At 41.9% G+C, this 25203-nt stretch overlaps 2 protein-coding genes and 1 long non-coding RNA gene across 3 annotated transcripts; 2 read left to right on the top strand and 1 right to left on the bottom strand.

Moving 5' to 3' along the window:
• Positions 1-4959, top strand: LOC309688951 (uncharacterized protein). The gene is made up of 2 exons (XM_082505043.1): positions 1-236; positions 1925-4959. Exons 1-2 carry the CDS (start codon positions 162-164, stop codon positions 3698-3700), a joined length of 1851 nt encoding a protein of 616 aa, XP_082361169.1. The 5' UTR covers positions 1-161; the 3' UTR covers positions 3701-4959.
• An 82-nt stretch (positions 4960-5041) lies between these two features.
• On the bottom strand, positions 5042-7901 carry LOC309688959. The gene is made up of 3 exons (XR_014271212.1): positions 7222-7901; positions 7034-7105; positions 5042-6358 (listed from the first exon to the last, which is right to left on the bottom strand). It is a non-coding gene; the product is annotated as an uncharacterized lncRNA (long non-coding RNA).
• A 6343-nt stretch (positions 7902-14244) lies between these two features.
• Positions 14245-22797, top strand: LOC309687507 (uncharacterized protein). The gene is made up of 5 exons (XM_082502531.1): positions 14245-14438; positions 19654-19974; positions 21313-21570; positions 21827-21939; positions 22364-22797. The coding sequence occupies exons 1-5, from the start codon at positions 14396-14398 to the stop codon at positions 22439-22441; spliced, it is 813 nt and encodes a 270-aa protein (XP_082358657.1). The 5' UTR covers positions 14245-14395; the 3' UTR covers positions 22442-22797.
• Positions 22798-25203: the final 2406 nt, after the last annotated feature.

Raw genomic sequence — 25203 nt, 5'->3', positions numbered from 1 at the left:
CTGACTTTTTTCTCAGAATTCTGACTTTATTCTCAGAATTCTGAGATTAAAGTCAGAATTCTGACTTTAATCTCAGAATTTTGAGGTGGGCACCTGCAGGCTTCCAGCTTCGGTGACAGCGATGTGTCCAGTTTGGCAGGTGGAGAACTAATTCACTAAATATGGTGGATATAAGTGACTTTTTGCGTGGCCGAGGGGTCCCCGAAGATGCTATTTTATTAATGGAAGAGCAGAAGGTGAGTAACAAAAAAGAGAAATAGTTTGGTGTCTCCTATTTTTACAGGAAAACAGTTACGGTACAGTTACGGTTAGCTGTTAGCATGCTTGTTAGCTTATAATGTTATATAGGAATGAACGTGTTTCACAATGTTACAGTATACTAGGTGAATTGACGTTTTAACTGTTGTTGATCGCAGGATCATCCCAGATGGGTTCGTTGCATTTTATTTTATTGTTCTACTATTTCAGAGTTTTTCAAGGCAGTTAAGCGGAGCTGTAAATGGCCTGCATTTGTATAGCGCTTTTCTAGTCCATAGGACCCCAAAGCGCTTTACACTACATTCAGTCATCCACCCATTCACACACACATTCACACACTGGCGATAGCAAGCTACATTGTAGCCACAGCTGCCCTGGGGCGCACTGACAGAGGCGAGGCTGCCGGACACTGGCGCCACCGGGCCCTCTGACCACCACCAGTAGGCAAACACGGGGTTAGTATCTTGCCCAAGGATATTTGGCATGCAACCAGTGTGTTACAGATGCTAGCCGCCTGCCAATATCACTGATATATTTGATGTGTACAAGTAAGTTACACTTAGTACAGCGGAGGAGAGAAGCTGTAATGAATGTTTATGCGGATATTTCACTCAGAAAAATGGGTGGCGTTCATACACAGCCACCGACACAGCCCCGGTTGTTGTTCTGACGGTGGCCGACTGACGATCCCCTCACAACATGTTAGCTAACACAAACTAATGTAGTGCATGTAACTGTGTATACGTTAGTGGTACAGTGTCGGAAGAAATGAGCAAACTGTTTATAATGTCAGAATGACATCATCTTTCTCCTATATATAAAAGTGCTGGCTGAGGAGCGCTGCCGGGTTGAACTTTGACCTCGGAGTGACGTGACGTTTGTTCGCACAACCAATAGAAGTGCAGAAAGTCGCAAATCAGGCATATTGTTCGCATAAACACAAAAATAAATAACGAAATAATCCCGATATTGTGCCAAAGACTGATTTACAATGTTACTTTGTGTTCTATGTGTAATACCTTTGCTTAAATGACTAAATGGACTGTGTATTTATGACTCTGCGTTATAGTCTTACATACATAAGTAACATTCATATGTACAGATAAAAATGTACAGAGCTATGTACACAAGCGTGTACACAAAAGTCTACTGCTGATCGAGCTGCTCAGTGGTCGTACAGTCTCATGCAGAGAGCGTGGAGGTGTTGTCCATGGTGGATGTTAGCTTAGACAACATCCTCTCCTCCCCAGTCTGCTCAGTGGACTTTAGCAGACCGCTAAAGCTGGCCCTCCCGACCAGTTTGTTAAGTTTCCCCCTGTCCCTCTCTGCCATTCCACCACTCCAGCAGACCACAACATAAAAGACAGCAGACGCCACCACAGTGTCGTAGAACATCCTTAGAAGACGTACTACCTACATCATAACCAATCAAGTCCCGCTTTTTTTTTAAATACAGAAGAGGATTTATTATTTACTGAAAGGCTATGCCTTAGTTTGCTTCTTTCATTATTGTGTTTCGCCCTGCATAAAATAGATAGCTTTTCTGATAACTACAGTCAATACTCTCCTACTGGCATTAACGAGGCCTAAGAGGCTTAACTGTAATATTGCTTTGCAGCGTAAATGTTGCAGAAAATGACTGTCTTTTCTTTCTTCCTGTGTGCAGATTGACTGTGACGTCATAGCGCTGATGGATGACGCAACTTTGGCAAACTACATTCCCTCGTACGGAGACCGAATTGCCGTCTTCAATTTCTGCAAAAGCAAGCAACCACTGTCAAAAAGAAAACTAGGACTTCTGCAAAAACTTCGTGAGAAAATGAAAACCAGAAAAGAAAGTCCAAAGGAGAACACTTCACATACAGATGCAGGAATAAGACAGACAAAGAAGCAAAAAGCAACACGCAATGTTGAGATAGGATGGATACATTGTGATGGAAAAATAGCCAAACAGGTGAGAGCGAAGCAGGGAGGTGGCACTAGAAAAATTCAAATGGCCACTGATGCTGGATTAAAAGATATTCTTCAGGAAGGAAAGAAACTTTTTTTTCCTAATGGCATATCTCCTAAGGGATGTGAAACAGATTTTGAGTTTGAGGTTTGGGACTTTAAACAGAACCACCTTACTGATGATACCTGCCAGTCTATTGGCAATATGTATGAGGCAGCGAGACTGACAATGTTACGCTTCTACATTGCAACAAAACCAAAAGATCCTGAAGAAGATGCCAGCGAGACATCTGAAGTGGTGTTTGTCTCAGAAAGCAGTGGCAGTGATATTAATCCATTGCAAGTGGGGGAAGTCAGGGGTAATTTTGATGAAGTCATCGCTGGTTCAGAAATTTTAGATGATCCAGAAATTACTTTTGGTCCAATTTTTGATGCTGAAGAAGATACAGAAGACACATTAGTCTATGAGGGTTTTCTTGTACCCCTCAGTCCACCTAATTCAGAGAACATAATAACAATCACCATACGTCATACTGACACTTTACATGACATGATTACTGCTTTCTCTGATGAGGAGATTTTGACCAAAACACTGAATGTGAAGCGCATACTTCCAGACAACACAGAAGAACCAGGCACTGGATCAGGAATACTAAGAGATGTACTCACATGCTTCTGGCATAAATTTTATGAGCGATGCACCCTAGGTGCAACCATTAAAGTGCCATTCATTCGCCATGATTTTCCTGCTGAAAAATGGAAGGCAGTTGGGCGAATACTCCTGAAAGGTTACCAAGAATGTCAGTATTTTCCAAATAAACTTGCAATCCCTTTTATGGAACAAGTGCTTTTCAGTGGTGTTTACAGTGATCTTAAAGCACACTTTCTACAGTTTGTCAGCAGCCAAGAATGTGATGTTTTGATGGAAGCAGTAAAAGATTTCTCTGCAGTTGACTTGGATGATCTTGTGGAAATTCTTGACAGTTATGGCTGTAGAAAAAGAATCACTGCTGAGACTCTTCCTACAATCCTTGATGAAATAGCACACAAAGAGCTTGTCCAAAAACCAATGTTTGTTATTGACTGCTGGCGGGAGATCATCGACCCCCATATCTCCCTCAGTCCGGAGGGACTGACCAAGTTATTCTCTGAACTGCAACCAACTTCAAAAAAAGTGTGCCAGCTGCTGAAATTTGCTGTGGATTTGACTCCACAACAAAAAGAAGTGAAAAATCATCTCAAAAGATTCATCAGAGAGCTGGATAACATTAAACTTCAGAAATTTATGCGTTTCTGCACCGGATCTGACCTTATAGTAACAAACAGTATTTATGTGCAATTTCAAGATATGACAGAGTTTACAAGAAGACCAGTCGGACGCACGTGTGGGAATGTTCTGCAGCTAGCTAACAGCTATGAAAACTTCCCAGATTTTCGTTCTGAATTTAATGCAGTTCTTGAAAGTAATGTCTGGGTGATGGACATTGTTTAGACTCTCACAGCAATGCGCTACATTTGAACTGCTCATGCACACTAGAGCATAACTGTAAAGAGATGTTAGGAATATGTATTTTTATGTATTTTGAACTTATACAGTATACTTTTTTTAATTAGAGAGAAGTTTCTCATCTCTGTTAGAAGTCTAGTTTTGGCTAATATTTCATTTTCTTTTATCATTTTGAGTTTTACATAATACAGTCACAAAACAAAACGAACAGGTACACTGTTTACTACCATATCCAGAGCTGTCTTCACCAAATCCAAGCTTTCCAGCTGTAAGACAGAAACCTTCAGCAAAAGCATGAAGAAAGATTACTTAAGATCTATAAACTATAATTAAACTGCTCTTAAACGTTCTTTAAAGCACCATGTGTGGTGTGAGAGCTCAGCACAGTCAAATACTTTTGTAAGTAATTAGTAGTAAGACTAATTCATTCAGATGGTATTTTCTTATTAGGTCAGGGCTAAAACTGAACATAGTTATAACGTAAAAGTAATGCTGTTATGCAACACTGTATTGTAAAAGGAATAAGTACAATTTTATACTTTAGCATTTGTCATGTCTGAAAACATTTTGCTTTACAGTATATGCAATTTTTAGTTAAGGTAGGTTAAGGTATCAAAGTTTGGCATTTGTTGTTGATTACAAAGGTTCCATATAAAGTTGGTGAAAATATTTTTTTAAATTCCAGTATTTTCTTAATGTCATATTGTTTCTAAGCATACCTGTTATTCATCCATCAAATTGATTCAAGCTGCTTAAAGGATTCAGTCTGTTTTGAAGATGGTTATTGATTACTGAGATCATAAATAAACACTGTACACTTCAGTGCAGTGGTCAAGTACTGTGATTATTCAGGCATCCTTTTGTAATGCCAAATTGTCATGTTCTCAGATATAGTATTAATCTTAACACCTGAAAAAATGTCTTGTTACTGCCAGAAATTATGCATTTTTATTTGTATGCATGTATGTTCTCAGTCATTCACACTTGTTTTTATTTCTATACCATAGATGACACTGAAGGAATATGTGATACCACAATAGCCAGTGTTCATGGTCTTTACAGTAAGTCACTGATGTATACTGATGCATAACAAGACTATATGAGATCTATAAGTTTGTTTTAAAAGTTGAGTCATTCTTGTTACAGGGCAGCTTATACGGTTATGAGTTTTAGCCATGTTATTGGCATTGGAAAGAACAGGTTTCTTGTAAACTTTTTCCAATAAAATGTTACTGTACACAGTACATTTGTATTGTTGTTTTGAATATGTTCATCAAACTCCATATCTATTTGAACATGCCAGAATTCAAGAGACTGCCACACATGAGCTCAGTAACATGGAAGAATACCATTTATTTTTAATTTCAAATATTTCATAAAGATACACAAATATAAATGTAAAACATGTTGCACTTAATGGGACAATAACTTGGTTCCACTTGCAGGAACTGTTTTGTTGCATTGTTGCTGGGATACTACAAATAAAAGTCAAAATATTTTTGGTATGTTTCTTATAATTTTAGGATTCATATCATGAAGGAGCCTTGTATACAACAGCTAACACTGAATCAGTATAGCAATGATTCGTGGTCATTTTACATGAAAAACCAGCTAAAATATCTTACAACTAACAGAAGTGAAATACATTAATAATTAAGTGATGGATCTTCATATGGGTAAATGATTATAATAGCTTTGCTTTAATATAATTGCACTAAAAGCTCCCCAAAAGGCATAACGACTTTAAATATTAACAATGATACGTTTATAGAAACATGCTGTTGTCAAGACCTAGAATTGTTAATGCTACTATGGTTTGCTGAAACATACCACAGATAACCCGGGCACTTAGCATATCATATGCTGGTGCCTGGGTTTCCAGCCATGAATATTAAGAGTAAAGGTTGATACAGAAAACAATGAGCAGGGAGCTGGTCAGTTTATATTTTATATACTATGCACATGTCTGGCAACAAAACACAGAAATTTATATTGCAATTTACTGGTAGGCAGGTTTACACCACTTATGATTCAATCAAAAATATAACATTTGTAAATGCAGTTTAATGTATGGCCTTTTAAAAGGATTGACATGTGTTTCATAACTGATTGATAATATCACAATATTCAGCTTTTTCAAGTAATATATAAACATTTCTGTTTAATGGTAGTGTGAATGTAGAAAAACATTTTTCATTTAATGCAGTGCAGAAATACCTGCATAAAAGGTACCTGTAAGACATGGCACCTACTATCAAATCACGTTATCAAGATAAAGAGAAATATTTTGTATTTATTTGTACATTTACACACTGAAGTTCCTTAAATACTTTGCAGTATTTCTTCTCTTAACCTAATGTACAGATCCGCAGCACCAAGTGGATCTCCTGGGGCATCCCATTCATTTTCTACCATAAGCAGACAACACAGTTCAAAGACTGTTTCATCACAGGGGTGTTGACCTTTTGGGCTACACTCTTCCATACACAAAGTGATATCCTCCATAGAAATAGGCTTCAGTCTATCCTCAGCACTGTGCAGCTCTGGAAATGAGTACATTACTACTGGTCGACCCGATGCTGCACTACCACTTGGCCGGATTTTGTGCGAGTTCCATGTGTTCACAACTTCATCAAGTTCATCCTACATGAAAAACAACACAATATAAGTACTGGTATATGAAACAGACCATGTACCAGTAGATTTAGCCAAAGTTGAGGCTTATTAACTCATTAATCAACAGACATAGAAACTGACCTCTAATTAATGTAAAACCAAGCAGCAACAACAAAAGAGCACTTTCACTAAACAGCACATGGACACAGAATGGTGCTGCATGATTCTGCTGTTGAATAGATAGCCCAACACTTTATACTCAGTGTGCAATGATTCTACAATAAATTTTCAATAGAGAATTAACCAAATGATAGGATTGCTTTCTGAAACCGTGCCCAAAGGACCACTAGGTAACAGACTCCATAGTAATTTAAACCATGTGGCAATAAATAAAAAAAAATGCTCCATGCACCTGTGCTGAGAAAGGTGCAGTTACTTCCACTGATAACATGAATACAATTCCATCAAAGTATTAAAATGGAATCCCAAAAAGTTGATTCTGTTCATCTGGATGTAGCGTTTTCAGTGTGAGAAATGTTCTGTCAAAAAACATTCCTTACCTGGCTGATTGAGCATGCATCAAGACATATTAAAATGGAAATAAAATTCATATTTAATTTAAAGAAAAAAAATGTTCTAACCATATTTATATTTTCTATTTATGCAGCTAAGACATTACATAGCATGAGCACATGCTTTTACCTGAATAAGATTGAGAAAGCAGAATTGGATAAGACTTTTGTCCAAAAAATCCCCTGTGAAGTGGCCATCATCCTGAAAAGTTTGAAATAAGTTCATCCAAAATTGTGCACTCTGTTTGCGTAGGGTAGCCCACCATCCTTCTATACGTTGGTTGGCTGTACTTCTTCCGTAAAGGAAACTTTTCTCACCTGCAAAACTGTCTGTGTGGTTTCTCCGTAAAAACATCTGCATTTGTTCGACACAACCATTTTCGGTACCTCGGTCAGCACGTAACCTTTCTGGACATCCGCTGATGCATGAAACTGTTTTCAGAAAATAACTTGCAATCAATTTAGGGTCACTGTTTGTAGTATAAGCCTCCATCCATAAAACATAGCGGCTAAAACCATCTATGCAGCCACTGATAGCAATACCATATGGTTTCAACTTGTCATAGCCATCCATGTGCCAGAGAGCATTTGGCCCTCTGCAGCTGTACTGTCGTCTTCTCAACCGTCGAGCTCGTCTCAGTTCCGCACCTTGAGGGTCAAGCAATTTGATTATGCATCTTACAGTATCTTGTGACACCACAAATCCATGTTGAATTGCACGTAGATGTAGCCAACGATAACCTTGCATCTGTCCATTTGTCATGATCTCTTGTTGGACAAAGGCTAGCACTTCCTCCAAGTTTGATTGATTCTTCCTTCTAAAAAGCCCAAGTCTTTTACAAATTCTCTTTAGAGTTCGAACACTTATAATTGTCTGATGACTATGTGCTAAAATTGAAAGTATTTCTTTGTTACTGAAAGAAAGTCTGAAATACAGTCTTATTAAGTCATCCAAATCTGACATGTCAGCCACTGTTTCTCTCACTTTGAGAGGTGAACTTTTTTCAGTGCGTTTGAAGTGCGTTCAATTCCAGAGAGAGTTCAATTCCCACCATCAGGCTGGGGTCTTGTTGTGCTAGTCTGCATGTTCTCTCAGTGTTTCTCTCCGGGTACTCCAGCTTCTTCCCACAGTCCAATGATATGGAGTTAGTGAGGATAGGTTAATTGGAAACTCCAAATTGCCCATAGGTGAGAATGGTTGTCTGCTGGCGACCTGCCCCTGCACCCTGCCTCTCGCCCTAAGACAGCTGGGATAGGCTAAAAAAGATAAGTGGCAGAGAATGGATTGATGTAGTTTAATAAATTTTTGGCAGTGACAATAAGCATGAAACAGACTGAGTACAAAAATCCTTTACTGTTTAATGCATGATTATTTAGTCAACTAAAATATTTGTTCTCATAAATATTACTGAGGTGTATAACTATGTCTGTAAATCACCTAATGTACACTATAAATGTTAATATGTTATACAAAATTTTTTTGCAGTGTAGAAGTAGAAGTTAAAGCAAAGTATACAATATGAATATTTACTCAATTAAATGCAATCTTTAGTACAATGTAAACTTATTTTATAACATCGTATTTCGATATAGGATTTTCACTTCAGTAAGAGAAGAGTATTTACATCTTTATTTATTTGTCAATACACTGGCAAAAACATATTTAACTCTTCAAAATGCTGAATACATTTTTTCAACAAATTCCCAAATAAAAGGCAGAAAGCATCATAAAAAAAAACAGGTTTAAGATTCCTGAAATAAAATTTCGTATAAACAGCAGTTACAAGTGGGCTGATTCTTTTTGTTTATAGCATTATCTAATTTCAGCTTTACCTAGAAAAAAAAGTGGCAAATGACTATAGACTACTTTTCTTACATATTTTTTTCTATTAGTTTCCACAGAATCCAAATCCAAAAATACTCATCGCTTCACCAGATGAAATTTGCAACTTAGTGTTGGCCTAAGTTGCAGAACTTCTCATTTCGACCATCAAAACAGAGTTTTCTGGGAATTCTGCTTGTAGGGCAGCAGAGGCTTCAGCTTTTTCTTTTTTCTTTTTCTTCCAAGTAAAGTAGATGGAAATCCCAATTAGTAAGACAATTACCACAACTGCTCTCAAACCACATATAGGCAAGGAAATATCTGTACAGAGACACAAAAAACACAAGCAAAGTTAAAGATGTGACAGAAGAGTTATCTGTTATATACTGTGGTTCATATCAGGTAAAATCAACTTTTTGCTGACTCCTTATTTACAAAGACTCACCACACCAGGTAGTGGCATGTATTTGATTTGTAAGATTTTTTATCATTCCAGATGCCCTTCCTAAAACAACCCTAAAGGAGTTTTGTTTCTTCTCAGGAGCCAAAGGTCTTTTGGTCATTAGAAAAATGTGCAAACTATTACACTAATCAGCCACTACCATTGTTCACATTAGTTAAACGGGGTTAGTTTTTTCTCAGAATTCTGAGATTAAAGTCAGAATTCTGAGAAAAAAGTCAGAATTCTGAGAATAAAGTCAGAATTCTGAGATTAAAGTCAGAATTCTTTTTTTTTTTTTTCCAGTGGCCCTAATCCTCTTCCGTATCTTCCGTAGAGATCAGTTCTCCTGCTTTGGAAAAAACTCTTCCACATGGTACTGATGAGGCAGGAATACAAAAGCATAGGAGCGGAAAAACATATACCTTATTTGACATTATGAGATTACAATGATTCCAGACTGGAGAAAGTGTACTTTTTTTCTCTCTGGTTCCATTGTAACTTTTTTTTTTTTTTTTGCTGGGCCCCCTTTTATTTTACAACATTGCCAAAATGTTATTATTAGAAGTGTTTGTGAACTGAAAATCCATAATGTGGGATACTGTTGGTCCGTGATTTGGACAGCCCAGCGCGTGCTCCCGACGCAGGGAAAACAAATTCTGTCAGTATACCTACATTGGCACCGTCGTTGTGCAGGTGAAGCCAAATACAAGATATGCATCATCATATTTTCTAGCCTTTGGCTTGGAAGAAAGTTGGTTTGGAAGCATATTTTGCGATGCTTCAACCTCTGCTTTGCTTTTATGTGAGAGCCCCCATCAAAAACCTGTCCATTATGCTAGCAGTATTCTTTTTTTTTCTTTTTTTCTCTCTCTGGGCAGCGATCTCGAATATTGTTCCTGGGATCTGCTGGAGCCACTCACCTAGCTTGGGAGTCACTGCACTTAGTGCTTCGATTACCACTGGGACCACTGTTACCTTAACCCCCTACATCTTCTCAAACTCCTCTCTAAGCCCTTGGTATTTCTCAAACTTCTCATTCTCCTTCTTTCGGATGTTACTGTCATCGCTACATCTATCACTACGGCTGTCTTCTTCTGTTTCTACATCCACTATTTCTGGTTGGTTAGCCAACACCATTTTGTCTGTCTGCAGGACAAATCCAGGTGTGAGGCATGAAGTCATAAACCTTCTTGTAATTAATCCAGTGCACAGGTTGGTTAGCCTAATCTTGCAATCTTGGCTGTCTGCTCGGTCTACCAGGAGCTAATGTTTTGGGCCTCTGGTATTCTTGCCATGTGCCTGTTCATCTTAAATGGCCTGGTCCCATCCAACTTTGCCGGTAGTTGGATGGGACCAGTCCCTTCTGGGGGTCCTTGAGGATCAGGGCTGTCCGGCCTTTCTGAGTGTCTCCCATCGACTAGCTAGTTCATTTGTGCTGCCAGATGCTTATGGAGTGCAGTTAGCTTCTTCAGCCACTAGGCGTGAACTATGTCGGGGCCTGGTGCTGTCCAACTCTTGATACTGGAGACCCTTTCTTGGATGTCTACCACTGTGATAATTACTGGACCCTGTTCAGGGTGGTTGCTGTGATCTGTTTTTAGATTCACTAGCCACTGAACATTGCTGTTAAGGGTTGGTTCTTCTCCAATATGCTCTTGCTGTATTGCTCCGCCAAAAGCCTTGGTGGTGCTGTTCTCATATTGTTCCCCTGGTACTACCCAATCTGGAACTTTCCATCACTTTCTCTTAGAACTGAAGAAGCTTCTCAGATGAGAGGTGAAACATCTTCAAGGAAACCTAAAGAGGTTCAGTAGCCATTTTATACCAACTGAACAACTGAATTTAACTTTGTATTAGCAGCACTTGAAGTCACCATCCTGTCAAGAGCTAATGAGTAAGTTCCAGTTCGTCTTCATAAATGCTTGTGCTGTGACAATGTGTGAATGATGTTGAATTGCCCAATCAAATTCTTAAACAAGGTAGGTAATTCATGCAATTTGGTCAGGGATGCACACAATTGCGCCCCGACGGGGCTCCAAGTGAAACTTGTGACTAAAAAAAACCTTCAAGAACGTAATGCATAATGTAAATCCATAAAGAGCAGTACATCTTAGAGCAGCAAAAACAGAGCTCATGACTATATTCATTTTTCTGTGTAGGTGTGTAGGCAAACAAAAAATGTTTGTATTTGTTTAATAGGCCCATTAGATTTCTCTAGCATGTGGTTCAGTTATCTTTGTACAAAAACAGATGTCCTTCAAAGAGGCACTTTTTACTTTCTCACTTTGAATACATTCCACAGCCTGTGCTGCCTGTACTTTTTCATTCTTACTCGAGTAAAGAGGTTGAATCAATACATAAACCAGAGTGTTTTTTTAACGCATGTATTAGTACGTCTACTTAAGTAAAGAATAACTGTACTTTTGCCACCTCTGAAGACACTATGGTCCATACTGTTTAATAAAGAGACCTGTAGGTTGTCTATGTCTGGGAGGCCTTAGTGATTAAGGTATTTTGTGGTGGCATATGTTGTGTTTCGGACTATATAAATAAAATAAAAACACACTGAAAGAGATTATTATAATATTCAAAATAAAGTCTAAGAAAGGTGTAAGGGGTCACCAAATCAGTCTGAAGCAGTATTATTTGTCATGGTCCAGGTGAGTGGCAGCATTTTTCCATAGAGCTACGTGTCTCCACCTCTAGCTGACCTCATTTCCTACCTTGAATCACACCTGGAGCTCATTATCACGGCTGTATTTAAGACCAGTGTTGACCACTACTCTTTGCCAGATTGTCTGCTATCAGCGTTAGCTCACATTCATGTATATAGCTTTCTTTATGATTTACATCCTCAGCACTTAGCTCTTGCATTTATATACAGTGGTTTGCAAATGTTTGGGCACCCCTGATAATTTTCATGATTTTTCTTCATAAATCATTGGTTGTTTGGATCAGCAATTTCATTTAAATATATCATATAGCATACAAACACAGTGATACTTGGGAAGTCAAATGACACTTATAGGATTTACAGAAAGTGTGCAATAGTTACTTAAACAAAATTAGGCTGGTGCGTAAATTTGGGCACCAAATTGTCGTTTTATTGATTTGAATACCTTTAGCACTAATTATTGGAACACAAAATTTGTTTGGTAAACTCATTGACCCTTGACCTACATACACATGTGAATCTTATAAACTTATAAGAAAGGGTATTTAAGGTGGCCAATTGCACGTTTTTCTCCTCTTTGCATCTTCTCTGAGTAGCAGCCTAAAAACAACTCTCGAATGACCTGAAACCAAATACTGTTCAACATCATAGTTTAGAGGAAGGAAACAAAAAGCTATCTCAGAGATTTCAGCTGTCAGTTTCCACTGTGAGGAAATGGAAGACCACAGGCACAGTTCTGGTTAAGGCCCAAAATGGCAGGCCAAGGAAAATCTTAGATAAGCAGAGGTGAAGGATGGTGAGAACAGTCACAGTCAACCCACAGAGCAGCTCCAAAGACCTACAACAACATCTTGCTGCAGATGGTGTCACTGTGTATTGTTCAACTATTCAGCACACTTTGCACAAGGAGATGCTGTATGGGAGATAAATGCAGAAGAAGCCTTTTCGCACAAACAGAGTCACTTGAGGTATGTTTCACACACATTTGGTCAAGCCAGCTTGATTTTGAAATAAGGTGCAGTGGACTGATGAAACAAAAATGGACTTATTTGGACATAACAAAAGTCAGTATGCATGGTGGAAACAGAACACAGCATTTCAAGGCAAACACTTGCTACCCACAGTAAAATTTGGTGGTGGTTCCATCATGCTGTGGGGCTGTGTGGCCAGTGCAGGTACTGGGACCTTGTTAAAGTTGAGAGTCGAATGGGTTCTGGTCAAAATCAGCAGATTTTTGAGAACAATGTTCAAGAATCAGTCACCAAGTTGAAGTTGTGCCAGGGGTGGATATTTCAACAAGACAACTATGGTAAATGGCCTGTATTTGTATAGCACTTTACTAGTCCCTAAGGACCCCAAAGCACTTTACACAACCAGTCATCCACATACAGGTGATGCAAGCTACATTGTAGCCACAGCCATCCTGGGGCGCACTGACACTGGCGCCACCGCCAGTAGGCAACAGGTGAAGGACACAACGACCAAGACTGTCCAAGCCGGGACTTGAACCGGCAACCTTCCGATTACAAGGTGAACGCCTAACTCTTGAGCCACAATCACCACGTTAATCCTGCAGAAGGAGGATCTACTAAATATTGATGTGATTTTTCTGTTGCACTATTGCACACTTTCTGTAAATCCTATAAACGTCATTTCCCTTCTCAAATATCACTGTGTTCGTCTGCTATTTGATAAATTGCTAATCCAAACAATGTTTTATGAAGGAAAATCATGAAAATTATCTGGGGTGCCCAAACATTTTCATAACACTGTATATAAATGCAAGAGCTAAGTGCTGAGGATCTTTTGTTGCCTTCACTGATATACATAGCTTCATATACATAGCCCCTGTAAACAGTTCCCTGCTCCCGTGCACTAGTATTTGTCATTTATATTTAAAAATGACATCTTTGTAAATAAATGTTATTCACACCATTTTTTGAGCCTCTGTGTTTCCATCTGTATATTAGGTCCATTCTGCCCCTTGGCCTCAGCGGCATTGACATTATTCTTTACCAAGAGATGGTGCTATTTTGCAGCATGCTATTACTGGATTAACTGTGTTTTAGTGGCTTATCGGACTTTAAGATTTGTACTATTAAAACTTGAGATTTGCCAAGCTTTAAAGATGACCTATAATTATTTGTATAAGTATAAAATATATCAATTCTTTGCATAGTGTTTAAAAAATTAGTGGTCATCCGGAGTGACTTTTTGTTGAAAGAGAGAGAAAATTTATTATTAATAAAAACTAAATTATTATAACTAAAATCTAAATTCTGTAATACAGGTGAACTGATTTCTTAGGAATTTAAGAAATTATTCTCAAAACCCCTTTTAGTATCAATGAGATGTTTCCCTCTCTTCTTGAAAGCTAAAAAGGAAGAAAAACTGATGCCACCTCCTTCCATCCCCTCATCAATAAAACCTAACACAAAGGGTTTCTGTGAGGCGGTTCACTAACAGGACACAGCAGTCTGTTCAGAGCAGCATACGCTGAGCTGAAGCTTGAAAGCCACTGTATGGATCAACAGAAGCTGAACCTTGAACAGACATGGAAGCTGTTGTATTGTTGCTGTTCTTTCGAGTGTCTCATGGTGAGCCAAGTAACATTTTAAAATTAATGCTTAATTCTACATTTCAAAAGAGAATAACATGTTTTACAGCTATGGGATCCAGTAAAGTCAGTGAAAAAGTTTGACTTTTTTCTTATGGATGAAGAATCTCAAACACAGAAAAAAATCAACAATAGATCTGTTGAATATAATTACAATTACAGAATGCTTTAACTGTTTTTAAATTACACTGTTTGGTTCCTTGTAATAATAATATCAAATTCTGATATCAATTTCATGTGGATATGCACTTAAAGTAAATACAGTTATGGAAGAAGAAATGTTTAAATAATATATAACTAATTTTAATCACCTGAATTAGCTCCATCACAGTTTTATTAATAATCAAATATGATGGAAGATGTACCATTTTTAGAATTTTTATTTATTTAATCTATTTAGATTTTGGAAAAGCCCTCAGTTATCTACAATATAAATGTGTTTTAAATGCAGTTTTCAGACACTGTCTGTGTAATATCAGTGCAAACACTGTTTATTGGAATATATCATATTTTTTATTTTGGGTATCTACTACAACTGTGGTATATGTGAACAGATTTCACATTAACAACAACTTGTCATAATTATGGGGGCAAGTTAACTGAAACATCAAAGTGTCGGAACTGTTCATTTTTGTCACAGCAGGCATCTTTACATTTTGCAGAAAGACCACAACCATTTAAAATGGCTGTATTATGATGGAGTGCTTAGAGCCACATTATGAAAAAAATATTACTGATCATTGCAAGAATAATGTCCAAATTGTGAGATTAAAGTGGAAAACCATTTGCTCTTGCTCTTGACGAAGGCGGTCTCGGTCGCTGTTGCTTGTCATGTGTTTCTTTGGTGTATTTTTTCATGTGCTATGTGCAGAGGTGTTTTTTTTCTGTTCTCAAACTGATCTCCCTGTTGGAGCTCAGTCTGGGGGGAGTTATTTTTTTCTCCTTATCTTTCCTCATGTGGTGCATTTTCCATTGTTATACCTCTCTGACCTGTCTTCCCCATGTGATGTTTTGTGTAATGTATGTATGGTCGGAGGGTAAGATGGCGCCGCCATTGCGTGCAATAGGTCGGCTGTCACGGTCCGGGGCAGCGGCCGTGTGGAAAGTGGAAGGAGGACCCAAAATGCAGCACTTATTCAGAGGTGAGGGTGATTTATTGTTAATAACAAACACAAAGTGGAGATGGCAAACAGAACTAAGGACGAAACTAAACTGGGATAAACTACACAGAGGAGTGGCAAACCTGAACATGAAGGGAGAACACGCAGAGGATTACACCAGGTAGGAACACAGACGACGCGACGAGGAGCAGAGGAAATCACACGCTATAAATACACAAAGAGACACTGGGAAATCACACACAGATGGGGGAAACAGCTGGACCTGATTAACCTGACGAGACAGGGGAACACTAACACCAGGGACCAACAGAGGGAGCACAAACCCAGAACCCAGTGTCTAAAATCCCAAACACAAACCATCCCAAAACAGCCATGAATAATAATGAAAGTAATAACAATAAGTACATAAACATAAAGTCACTGAGTCATGGTCGCAGGACCATGACAGTACCCCCCCCTCAAGGGCTGGCCCCCGACAGCCACAGAAACACACCACCAGATCCGGGCGGGCGGCAGGGGGCCCAGGACGGAGGGACCGGACCACGACCACGGACGGAGGCCCCAGAGTCCCAAAACAAAGATGAACACAAAACCCACAGGGGAGCAGAGTCCAAAGCACAGTTCAGGAGGCCGTCCACGAAGAAGGCAGCGGCGGCGCGTAAAGAGTTCAGGAGGCCGGCCGTGCGGAAGGCAACGGCGGCCAGTCAGGCGACGGCGCTCGGCCAGTAGCCTAGCCAGCGGTCCAGAAAACGGCCGTTTAGCTCCAGACCCAAACGAGGCTGGGCCAGGCGAGGCTGAGGGCACGGAAGCCGGGACCGCAGCAGGCGGAGATGATGATGCAGACACGAAGGCTGGACCAGGCGAGGATGCAGACACGAAGGCTGGACCAGGCGAGGATGCAGACACGGAGGCTGGACCAGACGAAGATGAAGATGAAACCGGGCCAGGCGAAGATGAAGATGAAACCGGGCCAGGCGAAGATGAAACTGTAGCTGAAGCTGGGCCAGGTGAGGATGAAGCTGGACCAGAATCAGGCGAGGATGAAGCCGGGCCAGGCGTGGATGAAGCCGGGCCAGGCGTGGATGAAGCCGGGCCAGGCGTGGATGAAGCCGGGCCAGGCGTGGATGAAGCTGTAGCTGAAGCTGGGCTAGGCGAAGCAGACGCTGAAGCTGAAGCTGGGCCAGAATCAGGCGAGGATGAAGCCGGGCCAGGCGTGGATGAAGCCGGGCCAGGCGTGGATGAAGCTGTAGCTGAAGCTGGGCCAGGTGAGGATGAAGCTGGACCAGAATCAGGCGAGGATGAAGCCGGGCCAGGCGTGGATGAAGCCGGGCCAGGCGTGGATGAAGCTGTAGCTGAAGCTGGGCTAGGCGAAGCAGACGCTGAAGCTGAAGCTGGGCCAGGTGAGGATGAAGCTGGACCAGAACCAGGCGAGGCTGAAGCTTCAGGCTGAGGCGTGGCAGTAGCAGGTGGTAGCGCTGCAGGTGATGGTACTGCAGGAGGCGGCGCTGCAGCCACAGGTGGAGAAGCAGCCGCAGGTGGAGAAGCAGCCACAGGTGGCCGGACGGGATCCTCGGGCCCCCCAGCCGACATGGCAGCAGGTGTGGGATGAGGCTGGACGAGCTCCTCGAGCCCCCCAGCCGAAGAAGCAGGAGGCTGGACGGGCTCCTTGGGCCCCCCAGCTAGTGAAGCAGGAGGCTGGACGGGCTCCTCGGGCCCCCCAGCAGGCGAAGCAGGAGGCTGGACGGGCTCCTTGGGCCCCCCAGCTAGTGAAGCAGGAGGCTGGACGGGCTCCTCGGGCCCCCCAGCGAAAACAGCCGCAGAACCAGTGGGCACCGGGGCCCCCGGCACACATGAAACAAAACCAGTAGGCACGTGGGCCTCTGGCACTTTTGAAACAAAACCAGTAGGCACGTGGGCCTCTGGCACACATAAGGAGGGCTGCAGCTGCGCAGAGCACTGACCCTGCTCAGGCAGTGACAGCCCGGTGCAGTTCCCAGCTGGCATCTTGGCCTCCAGGGGTCCAGAGTAAGCCGAGGGCAGTAACCCAGCCTCTGGGGAAGCCCCGGAGTGAGCAATAGTCTCTATTGTTGCCAGCTTTTGAGGAACAGGTCCGTAATGAAACAGTTTGTCTCCCTGCTCAGAAACAGCGGTGGAAAAACAGTGCGAAAATTGTGGCTCAGCCATCACCGGAACTGTGGGCTGTAGCGATGCTAGCGGTGGTGGTGGCTGAGTGGCTAACTGGAGCGGCGGTAGAACGGGTAATTGAGCCCTCAGGGAGGCTAATGGTTGAGCTACAGACCTGGGAGCTTGTGGCTGGACACAGAACTGAGCCGGAGAATGGTGATAAAGTCCTGGCTCAGAAGGGGTGGCAGAGACACAGTCTGTTAGTCTTGCAGAGGGTCTGTACACGCCCACTTGAGAAGGATCAGTCACCACGAAGGTGGGTAAGCGATCCATACCGTCTCCCATCCCGCTCTGAATAGCCCCAGAAAACAAAGTCCCGGAAACTGGGGAAACCAAAGCGTCCCGCTCACTCACCGCATCGGGCTGCTCGAAAGGGAATGCAGACGGAGGGTGAAGTCCAAGGTCTAAAAGGAGAAACTCCCGCTCCCACGGACATAGCGAGCCCAGAAGCCATGGGAGACCGGTCACCAGACGCTGTAGCCGCCTCTCTACAGCGCGCTGGGACGTGCCACCCGGGCTTTCCAGCCACAGGTCGATGAGCTCCTGTGTGGCATCGATGAGAGTCTCTCGTAGCTCCCTGGACGGATTAAGCGCTGCTGGGTCCATTTGGTGGTCGCGTCGTACTGTCACGGTCCGGGGCAGCGGCCGTGTGGAAAGTGGAAGGAGGACCCAAAATGCAGCACTTATTCAGAGGTGAGGGTGATTTATTGTTAATAACAAACACAAAGTGGAGATGGCAAACAGAACTAAGGACGAAACTAAACTGGGATAAACTACACAGAGGAGTGGCAAACCTGAACATGAAGGGAGAACAGCAGGGAGAACACGCAGAGGATTACACCAGGTAGGAACACAGACGACGCGACGAGGAGCAGAGGAAATCACACGCTATAAATACACAAAGAGACACTGGGAAATCACACACAGATGGGGGAAACAGCTGGACCTGATTAACCTGACGAGACAGGGGAACACTAACACCAGGGACCAACAGAGGGAGCACAAACCCAGAACCCAGTGTCTAAAATCCCAAACACAAACCATCCCAAAACAGCCATGAATAATAATGAAAGTAATAACAATAAGTACATAAACATAAAGTCACTGAGTCATGGTCGCAGGACCATGACATCGGCAGCCTTATGAAATTTCCCCTTGTGGGACTAATAAAGGTATATCAAAATCTATTTCAAATCCAAATGAAGAGAGTACACTTGTTTTAAGACAAACCGCTAGACTAGCTATACTCACTGAGTTAGTGAAATCGTACCTTAGAATCGAGGAAGGAAATGATTCCTCTTTTATTTCATAAACACAGTGTGGTGATCAGTATAAGGACTTTGAAAAGATGGTGCAGAAAGTTGTATCTGATGGAAAAACAATCCAACTTGCTGGAGTTGGCTGGAAAGGAAATGGCTGGTAATGGACAGATGCAAGGCTATCGATGGTTACACCCTTGTGCAATAAAGAGGATGTATGCTATGTGATGTTATACGGCTGATTAGTTTGTTTCACTAATTCATCTACAACAGGCATTTTGTAGAGAGTCTTGCAACCGTAGCAACAACTATAATTGATCACCAATATATATATTTTCTTAATGTGGCTATAATACTCTGTTGTACTATCTGAAGTATCACAGTAGATGATTCAGTAGTAATGATAAGCCAGCATGTACAAGCTAAATTAAAATCATTTTACTGTTTGGACTTCCAGACAAAAATGTCAAAACGTGACACTAATTCTAAAATAGTGCTGCTAGCTGAGCCTTAACACAATGTGCTTCACTCACAGACCTGTGTAATGTTAATGTTAATCTGCATGCCAATAAATGCTTCTTCACATAGTGTGAACTGAGACAAATATTTATTAATGTTTCAAAATTTTCAGGTATGGGAACTTCCTGTGATGGCAGACAGGATGGAGCTCAGTGTTATGGAGCTTTGGGAGGAACTGTGGACATTCAACTGATGGACAGCACTGCAGAAATATCTAGATATGATCTGTCAAAGAATTCATCAAAAATACTAACTGTCAGAAATAATACGTTTTCTTCAAATAGCATAGAACATAGATATCTCTTTTTTCCCAGTAATGGAACATTTAGGATCAATGACCTTAGCAGGAATAACAGTGGTAATTATACCCTTCAAACCTTTCATTCAGATGGAAGATCATCAGGTGAGCGGACTCTACAGTTGTTTCTTCAAGGTAAGTTTTCCTTGTTGGAAAACGAAGCACGAATTAAAATTTTTATTTACTATGTATATAATATATGCCAATAAATTTCAGATACATGCATTTTGGACTTTCCCTGTTCTTAATTCGAGAATGTAATATATACTCTTGTTGTAATGAAACTATATACAATTTAATTGAATACAATTTGACTAAACAAAGCAAATAGGCAGAAACTTAAAATTATTACATCAAAATAAAAATTGTAGAGCATGATTAAAGGTCCTACAAGATACACACAAAGAAATGCTTGCAGACGATTTTATGCAAACAAAAAATGAATGCACACAGCATAATTGGTTTGAGTTTGAAACAAAAATTGGAATTCAGGTCAGACACATGGTTTAAATGAGTACTGTAAGGCTATTGTTGAATATAATAAAGACATTTATAAATACCTTTATGGGTGGAAAATAAACTATTTTTTATATATATATTTTAACATTGGATTAAAAATGATATTGATCAATTAATGAAAAAGCAGAATCTTGAATTACAAATACTAAATTATGCACTGATATTCTCATTTGTGGTTAGGGAACAGTGAATTTCAAAGACAGACAATTTTATGTAGTTGATACACTCTGAGAACAGATATGTTTAATACAACTCACAACTTGTTACATTTGAACATGTGCTTATTGGCCCAGAGACTATTCACTGTTCACACACATTTTGTGTGAATTTTTGAACCAAAAAAATTTCAGAAAAAAGCACATGAATAAAACGTATAAAGTTTTGGAGGAGATAGGTCTGTCAGGAAGACAATGCCCCAAAACATACAACCAAGGCAGCAAAGTAGTGGCTAAAGTAGAATGCTAAGGTCATGAAGTGGCCTAGTATCCAGACCTCACTACTATAAAATATCTGTGGAATGACAGGAAGCTTTCAGTTTCCAAGTGGCAGCCAACAAACCTAAAAGATTTAGAGAGTTTCTGTGAAGTGGAGTTGGCCAAAACCCCCTTGTGAGATGTTTGCAAACCTGGTGACCAACTGTAAGAAATGAATTACTGTTGTGCTTGCTGAGAAGGGTTTCTCCGCCAAGTACTAAGTCATGCTTTGCTTGAAGATCAAATACTTATGAATGACATTCGATCAATTTAAATCAAATTCTAACATGTAATGTGTTTTTTTCTGGATGATTGGTTCTCTCTTCATTATAATAAAACTACCATAAGAATTAGAGACTAATCGTGTCCTGCAGGTCTTGGGTCCGTAAGTGAGCAAACTTGCAAATTTAGCAGGTGATCAGAAAATTATTATCAATATCCTATGATAGTAACATAAGTCATTTGCGTGTGTTTCTCTCAGCTCCTGTGTCCTCTGTCCTGCTGGTTTCTGAGTGTCTGTCCCAGGGAGAGATGAGGGTGTCCTGCTCCTCTGAGGGAGGGGACAGTCCTCAGTACAGCTGGACTCTGGATGGACGCACACTGACAGATGCTGAACTCCTTTCTGTAAATAATGAGACTAACATCATGACTCTGAAACAGCACGTCTCAGGACATCTGGTCTGCTCAGTCAGGAACAACGTCAGTAATGTCTCCAAAGAAGAGAGGATATCTACCTGTGGTGAGTGAGATTATTATAAACAAAAGGTAATATTCGGTTTGTATTGATTATGAACACTTTGTACAAATGTCATAACTCATCTAATTGTTTGCTGCATTTTTTCCCCATTGTTTGCACCTGGGACATTAACGTGAATGGCTCTTTTTTTCCACTGTATTTCCAAATACATTTGTAAAACCATCAAACAAAACAAACAAAAACAAAAAACGTGTTTACTGAGTTTTTTTGTTTTGTTTTTGTATGTCTTTCATTTTAGGAGTAGCAGCTTTGCCCTTGATCGGCGGTGTTCTCTCAGCACTGGTATTTCTCTTATTTGTGGGTGTAGCTGTCAGAGGAAAAAACAGAACAAACTCTCTACAAAACAAAAAGGTACAAAACTTCCTTTAACTTACTTCAGTCTGACAAAAAATATTTTCCTTTATTTAATATTACCAAGAAAGTTGTGATTCTTTTTGATCTTTTTGATACCCGCTGTCTTTAACTGGGTTTAAATGGTTGGCAATGGCCAGATGCAGGGATAGCGATGGTTCCACCCTTGTGCAATAAAGCGCATGTTTGTTGTATCACAAGACTCATCTAAACGAGGTATTTTGTCGAGGGTATAGCAGCCGTGGCAATTGTTTTGAAACAAGAAATGTAATTTGCACATTTCGACTTCATTCTCAAAGTGATCAGTAATATATATGTGTGTCTAATTTATTTAACTCTTGTTAAGAAATCAAGTTTCATGAAACGTCAAACTATTGTTTTGATGACTCACTGACTTTATTTGCTCAATTTATTTTCTCTGCAGAGGCAGAGAAAGATGATGACCAGGAAGTCACGTATGCTGATGTCAGGGTTATGCTGCAGCAGCAGGGGAAGCAAGTAGAGCAAAGGGTGGAGGCAAAGCCAGAGGTGGAGTACGGCCAAGTCAAGTTTTCAAAGCGACTTCGACACACTGAACCAACAGGAGTTGATTGTATCTATTCCACGAGCACAAAAGGTCCGTGTCAATATAGCTAAAGGTGATTTCCTATCAGAGGAATACAAAATATTAAAACTGATGAATATTTTGAGAAAATGCATCAAGTCTTAAGTTTCCTCTATGTTTAAATACTACCAGTGTCAGGGTTTTCTGCATTTTTATTCTGTTGAAGCTCTAAACAAATGTTATATGGTTGCAATGGAGCAGTTTCTCTTTTCAATTTAACTTTGTTCATCATTTGTTTCACTTCCATGTTTTATTATCATTATTAATGTATACATCTTTATAATAATTAAACATTAAATATTTTAGTTGACTTGTTGGGTCATTACTTAAAAGAAATGTTACTGGGTGTGGAACATATCAATAAACTAAGCAGGGCAGACAGTGATGACTATTTGTTTCAAGCCTATCAAGCCCAAGCCTTATTTATATTATATTTATAGCAAAGCAGACAGTAGGTGTGAAATAAAAATTCCAATAGTTTATTTATTCTTGAAGTAAATCAAATGATGAGACAAAGGAAAACAGATTTAAAAAAACAAACAAAAGAAAACCAACAAAAACAAAACAAACAAAGAAATTAGTAATATCATTGATGGTATGGAATATTAATTCATTAATGTCACAAATTTTTAAAAGGCCAAAATCCGAAACCTCCAATGCCAAAACCAGCAGCTCAACTTAACTTTAACAAAAAGGAAGTAGGGAGAGGCCACTTGGGCGAAGATGAAACTGTAGCTGAAGCTGGGCCAGGTGAGGATGAAGCTGGACCAGAATCAGGCGAGGATGAAGCCGGGCCAGGCGTGGATGAAGCCGGGCCAGGCGTGGATGAAGCCGGGCCAGGCGTGGATGAAGCTGTAGCTGAAGCTGGGCTAGGCGAAGCAGACGCTGAAGCTGAAGCTGGGCCAGAATCAGGCGAGGATGAAGCCGGGCCAGGCGTGGATGAAGCCGGGCCAGGCGTGGATGAAGCTGTAGCTGAAGCTGGGCCAGGTGAGGATGAAGCTGGACCAGAATCAGGCGAGGATGAAGCCGGGCCAGGCGTGGATGAAGCCGGGCCAGGCGTGGATGAAGCTGTAGCTGAAGCTGGGCTAGGCGAAGCAGACGCTGAAGCTGAAGCTGGGCCAGGTGAGGATGAAGCTGGACCAGAACCAGGCGAGGCTGAAGCTTCAGGCTGAGGCGTGGCAGTAGCAGGTGGTAGCGCTGCAGGTGATGGTACTGCAGGAGGCGGCGCTGCAGCCACAGGTGGAGAAGCAGCCGCAGGTGGAGAAGCAGCCACAGGTGGCCGGACGGGATCCTCGGGCCCCCCAGCCGACATGGCAGCAGGTGTGGGATGAGGCTGGACGAGCTCCTCGAGCCCCCCAGCCGAAGAAGCAGGAGGCTGGACGGGCTCCTTGGGCCCCCCAGCTAGTGAAGCAGGAGGCTGGACGGGCTCCTCGGGCCCCCCAGCAGGCGAAGCAGGAGGCTGGACGGGCTCCTTGGGCCCCCCAGCTAGTGAAGCAGGAGGCTGGACGGGCTCCTCGGGCCCCCCAGCGAAAACAGCCGCAGAACCAGTGGGCACCGGGGCCCCCGGCACACATGAAACAAAACCAGTAGGCACGTGGGCCTCTGGCACTTTTGAAACAAAACCAGTAGGCACGTGGGCCTCTGGCACACATAAGGAGGGCTGCAGCTGCGCAGAGCACTGACCCTGCTCAGGCAGTGACAGCCCGGTGCAGTTCCCAGCTGGCATCTTGGCCTCCAGGGGTCCAGAGTAAGCCGAGGGCAGTAACCCAGCCTCTGGGGAAGCCCCGGAGTGAGCAATAGTCTCTATTGTTGCCAGCTTTTGAGGAACAGGTCCGTAATGAAACAGTTTGTCTCCCTGCTCAGAAACAGCGGTGGAAAAACAGTGCGAAAATTGTGGCTCAGCCATCACCGGAACTGTGGGCTGTAGCGATGCTAGCGGTGGTGGTGGCTGAGTGGCTAACTGGAGCGGCGGTAGAACGGGTAATTGAGCCCTCAGGGAGGCTAATGGTTGAGCTACAGACCTGGGAGCTTGTGGCTGGACACAGAACTGAGCCGGAGAATGGTGATAAAGTCCTGGCTCAGAAGGGGTGGCAGAGACACAGTCTGTTAGTCTTGCAGAGGGTCTGTACACGCCCACTTGAGAAGGATCAGTCACCACGAAGGTGGGTAAGCGATCCATACCGTCTCCCATCCCGCTCTGAATAGCCCCAGAAAACAAAGTCCCGGAAACTGGGGAAACCAAAGCGTCCCGCTCACTCACCGCATCGGGCTGCTCGAAAGGGAATGCAGACGGAGGGTGAAGTCCAAGGTCTAAAAGGAGAAACTCCCGCTCCCACGGACATAGCGAGCCCAGAAGCCATGGGAGACCGGTCACCAGACGCTGTAGCCGCCTCTCTACAGCGCGCTGGGACGTGCCACCCGGGCTTTCCAGCCACAGGTCGATGAGCTCCTGTGTGGCATCGATGAGAGTCTCTCGTAGCTCCCTGGACGGATTAAGCGCTGCTGGGTCCATTTGGTGGTCGCGTCGTACTGTCACGGTCCGGGGCAGCGGCCGTGTGGAAAGTGGAAGGAGGACCCAAAATGCAGCACTTATTCAGAGGTGAGGGTGATTTATTGTTAATAACAAACACAAAGTGGAGATGGCAAACAGAACTAAGGAC

Source organism: Aulonocara stuartgranti (assembly GCF_965226115.1).
Source record: "Aulonocara stuartgranti genome assembly, chromosome: 2".
In the NCBI taxonomy this organism is placed as follows: domain Eukaryota; kingdom Metazoa; phylum Chordata; class Actinopteri; order Cichliformes; family Cichlidae; genus Aulonocara; species Aulonocara stuartgranti.
The sequence above is the reverse complement of the archived record's forward strand: the minus strand, read 5'-3'. Positions and strand labels throughout refer to the sequence as shown.

Coding starts and splice junctions, on each gene's coding strand:
- LOC309688951 (XM_082505043.1), top strand. CDS start 162: ATGGTGGATATAAGTGACTTTTTGCGTGGCCGAGGGGTCCCCGAAGAT. Junction 237..1,924: donor TATTAATGGAAGAGCAGAAG/GTGAGTAACAAA, acceptor TCCTGTGTGCAG/ATTGACTGTGACGTCATAGC.
- LOC309687507 (XM_082502531.1), top strand. CDS start 14,396: ATGGAAGCTGTTGTATTGTTGCTGTTCTTTCGAGTGTCTCATG. Junction 21,571..21,826: donor AGAGAGGATATCTACCTGTG/GTGAGTGAGATT, acceptor CTTTCATTTTAG/GAGTAGCAGCTTTGCCCTTG. Junction 21,940..22,363: donor ACTCTCTACAAAACAAAAAG/GTACAAAACTTC, acceptor TTTTCTCTGCAG/AGGCAGAGAAAGATGATGAC.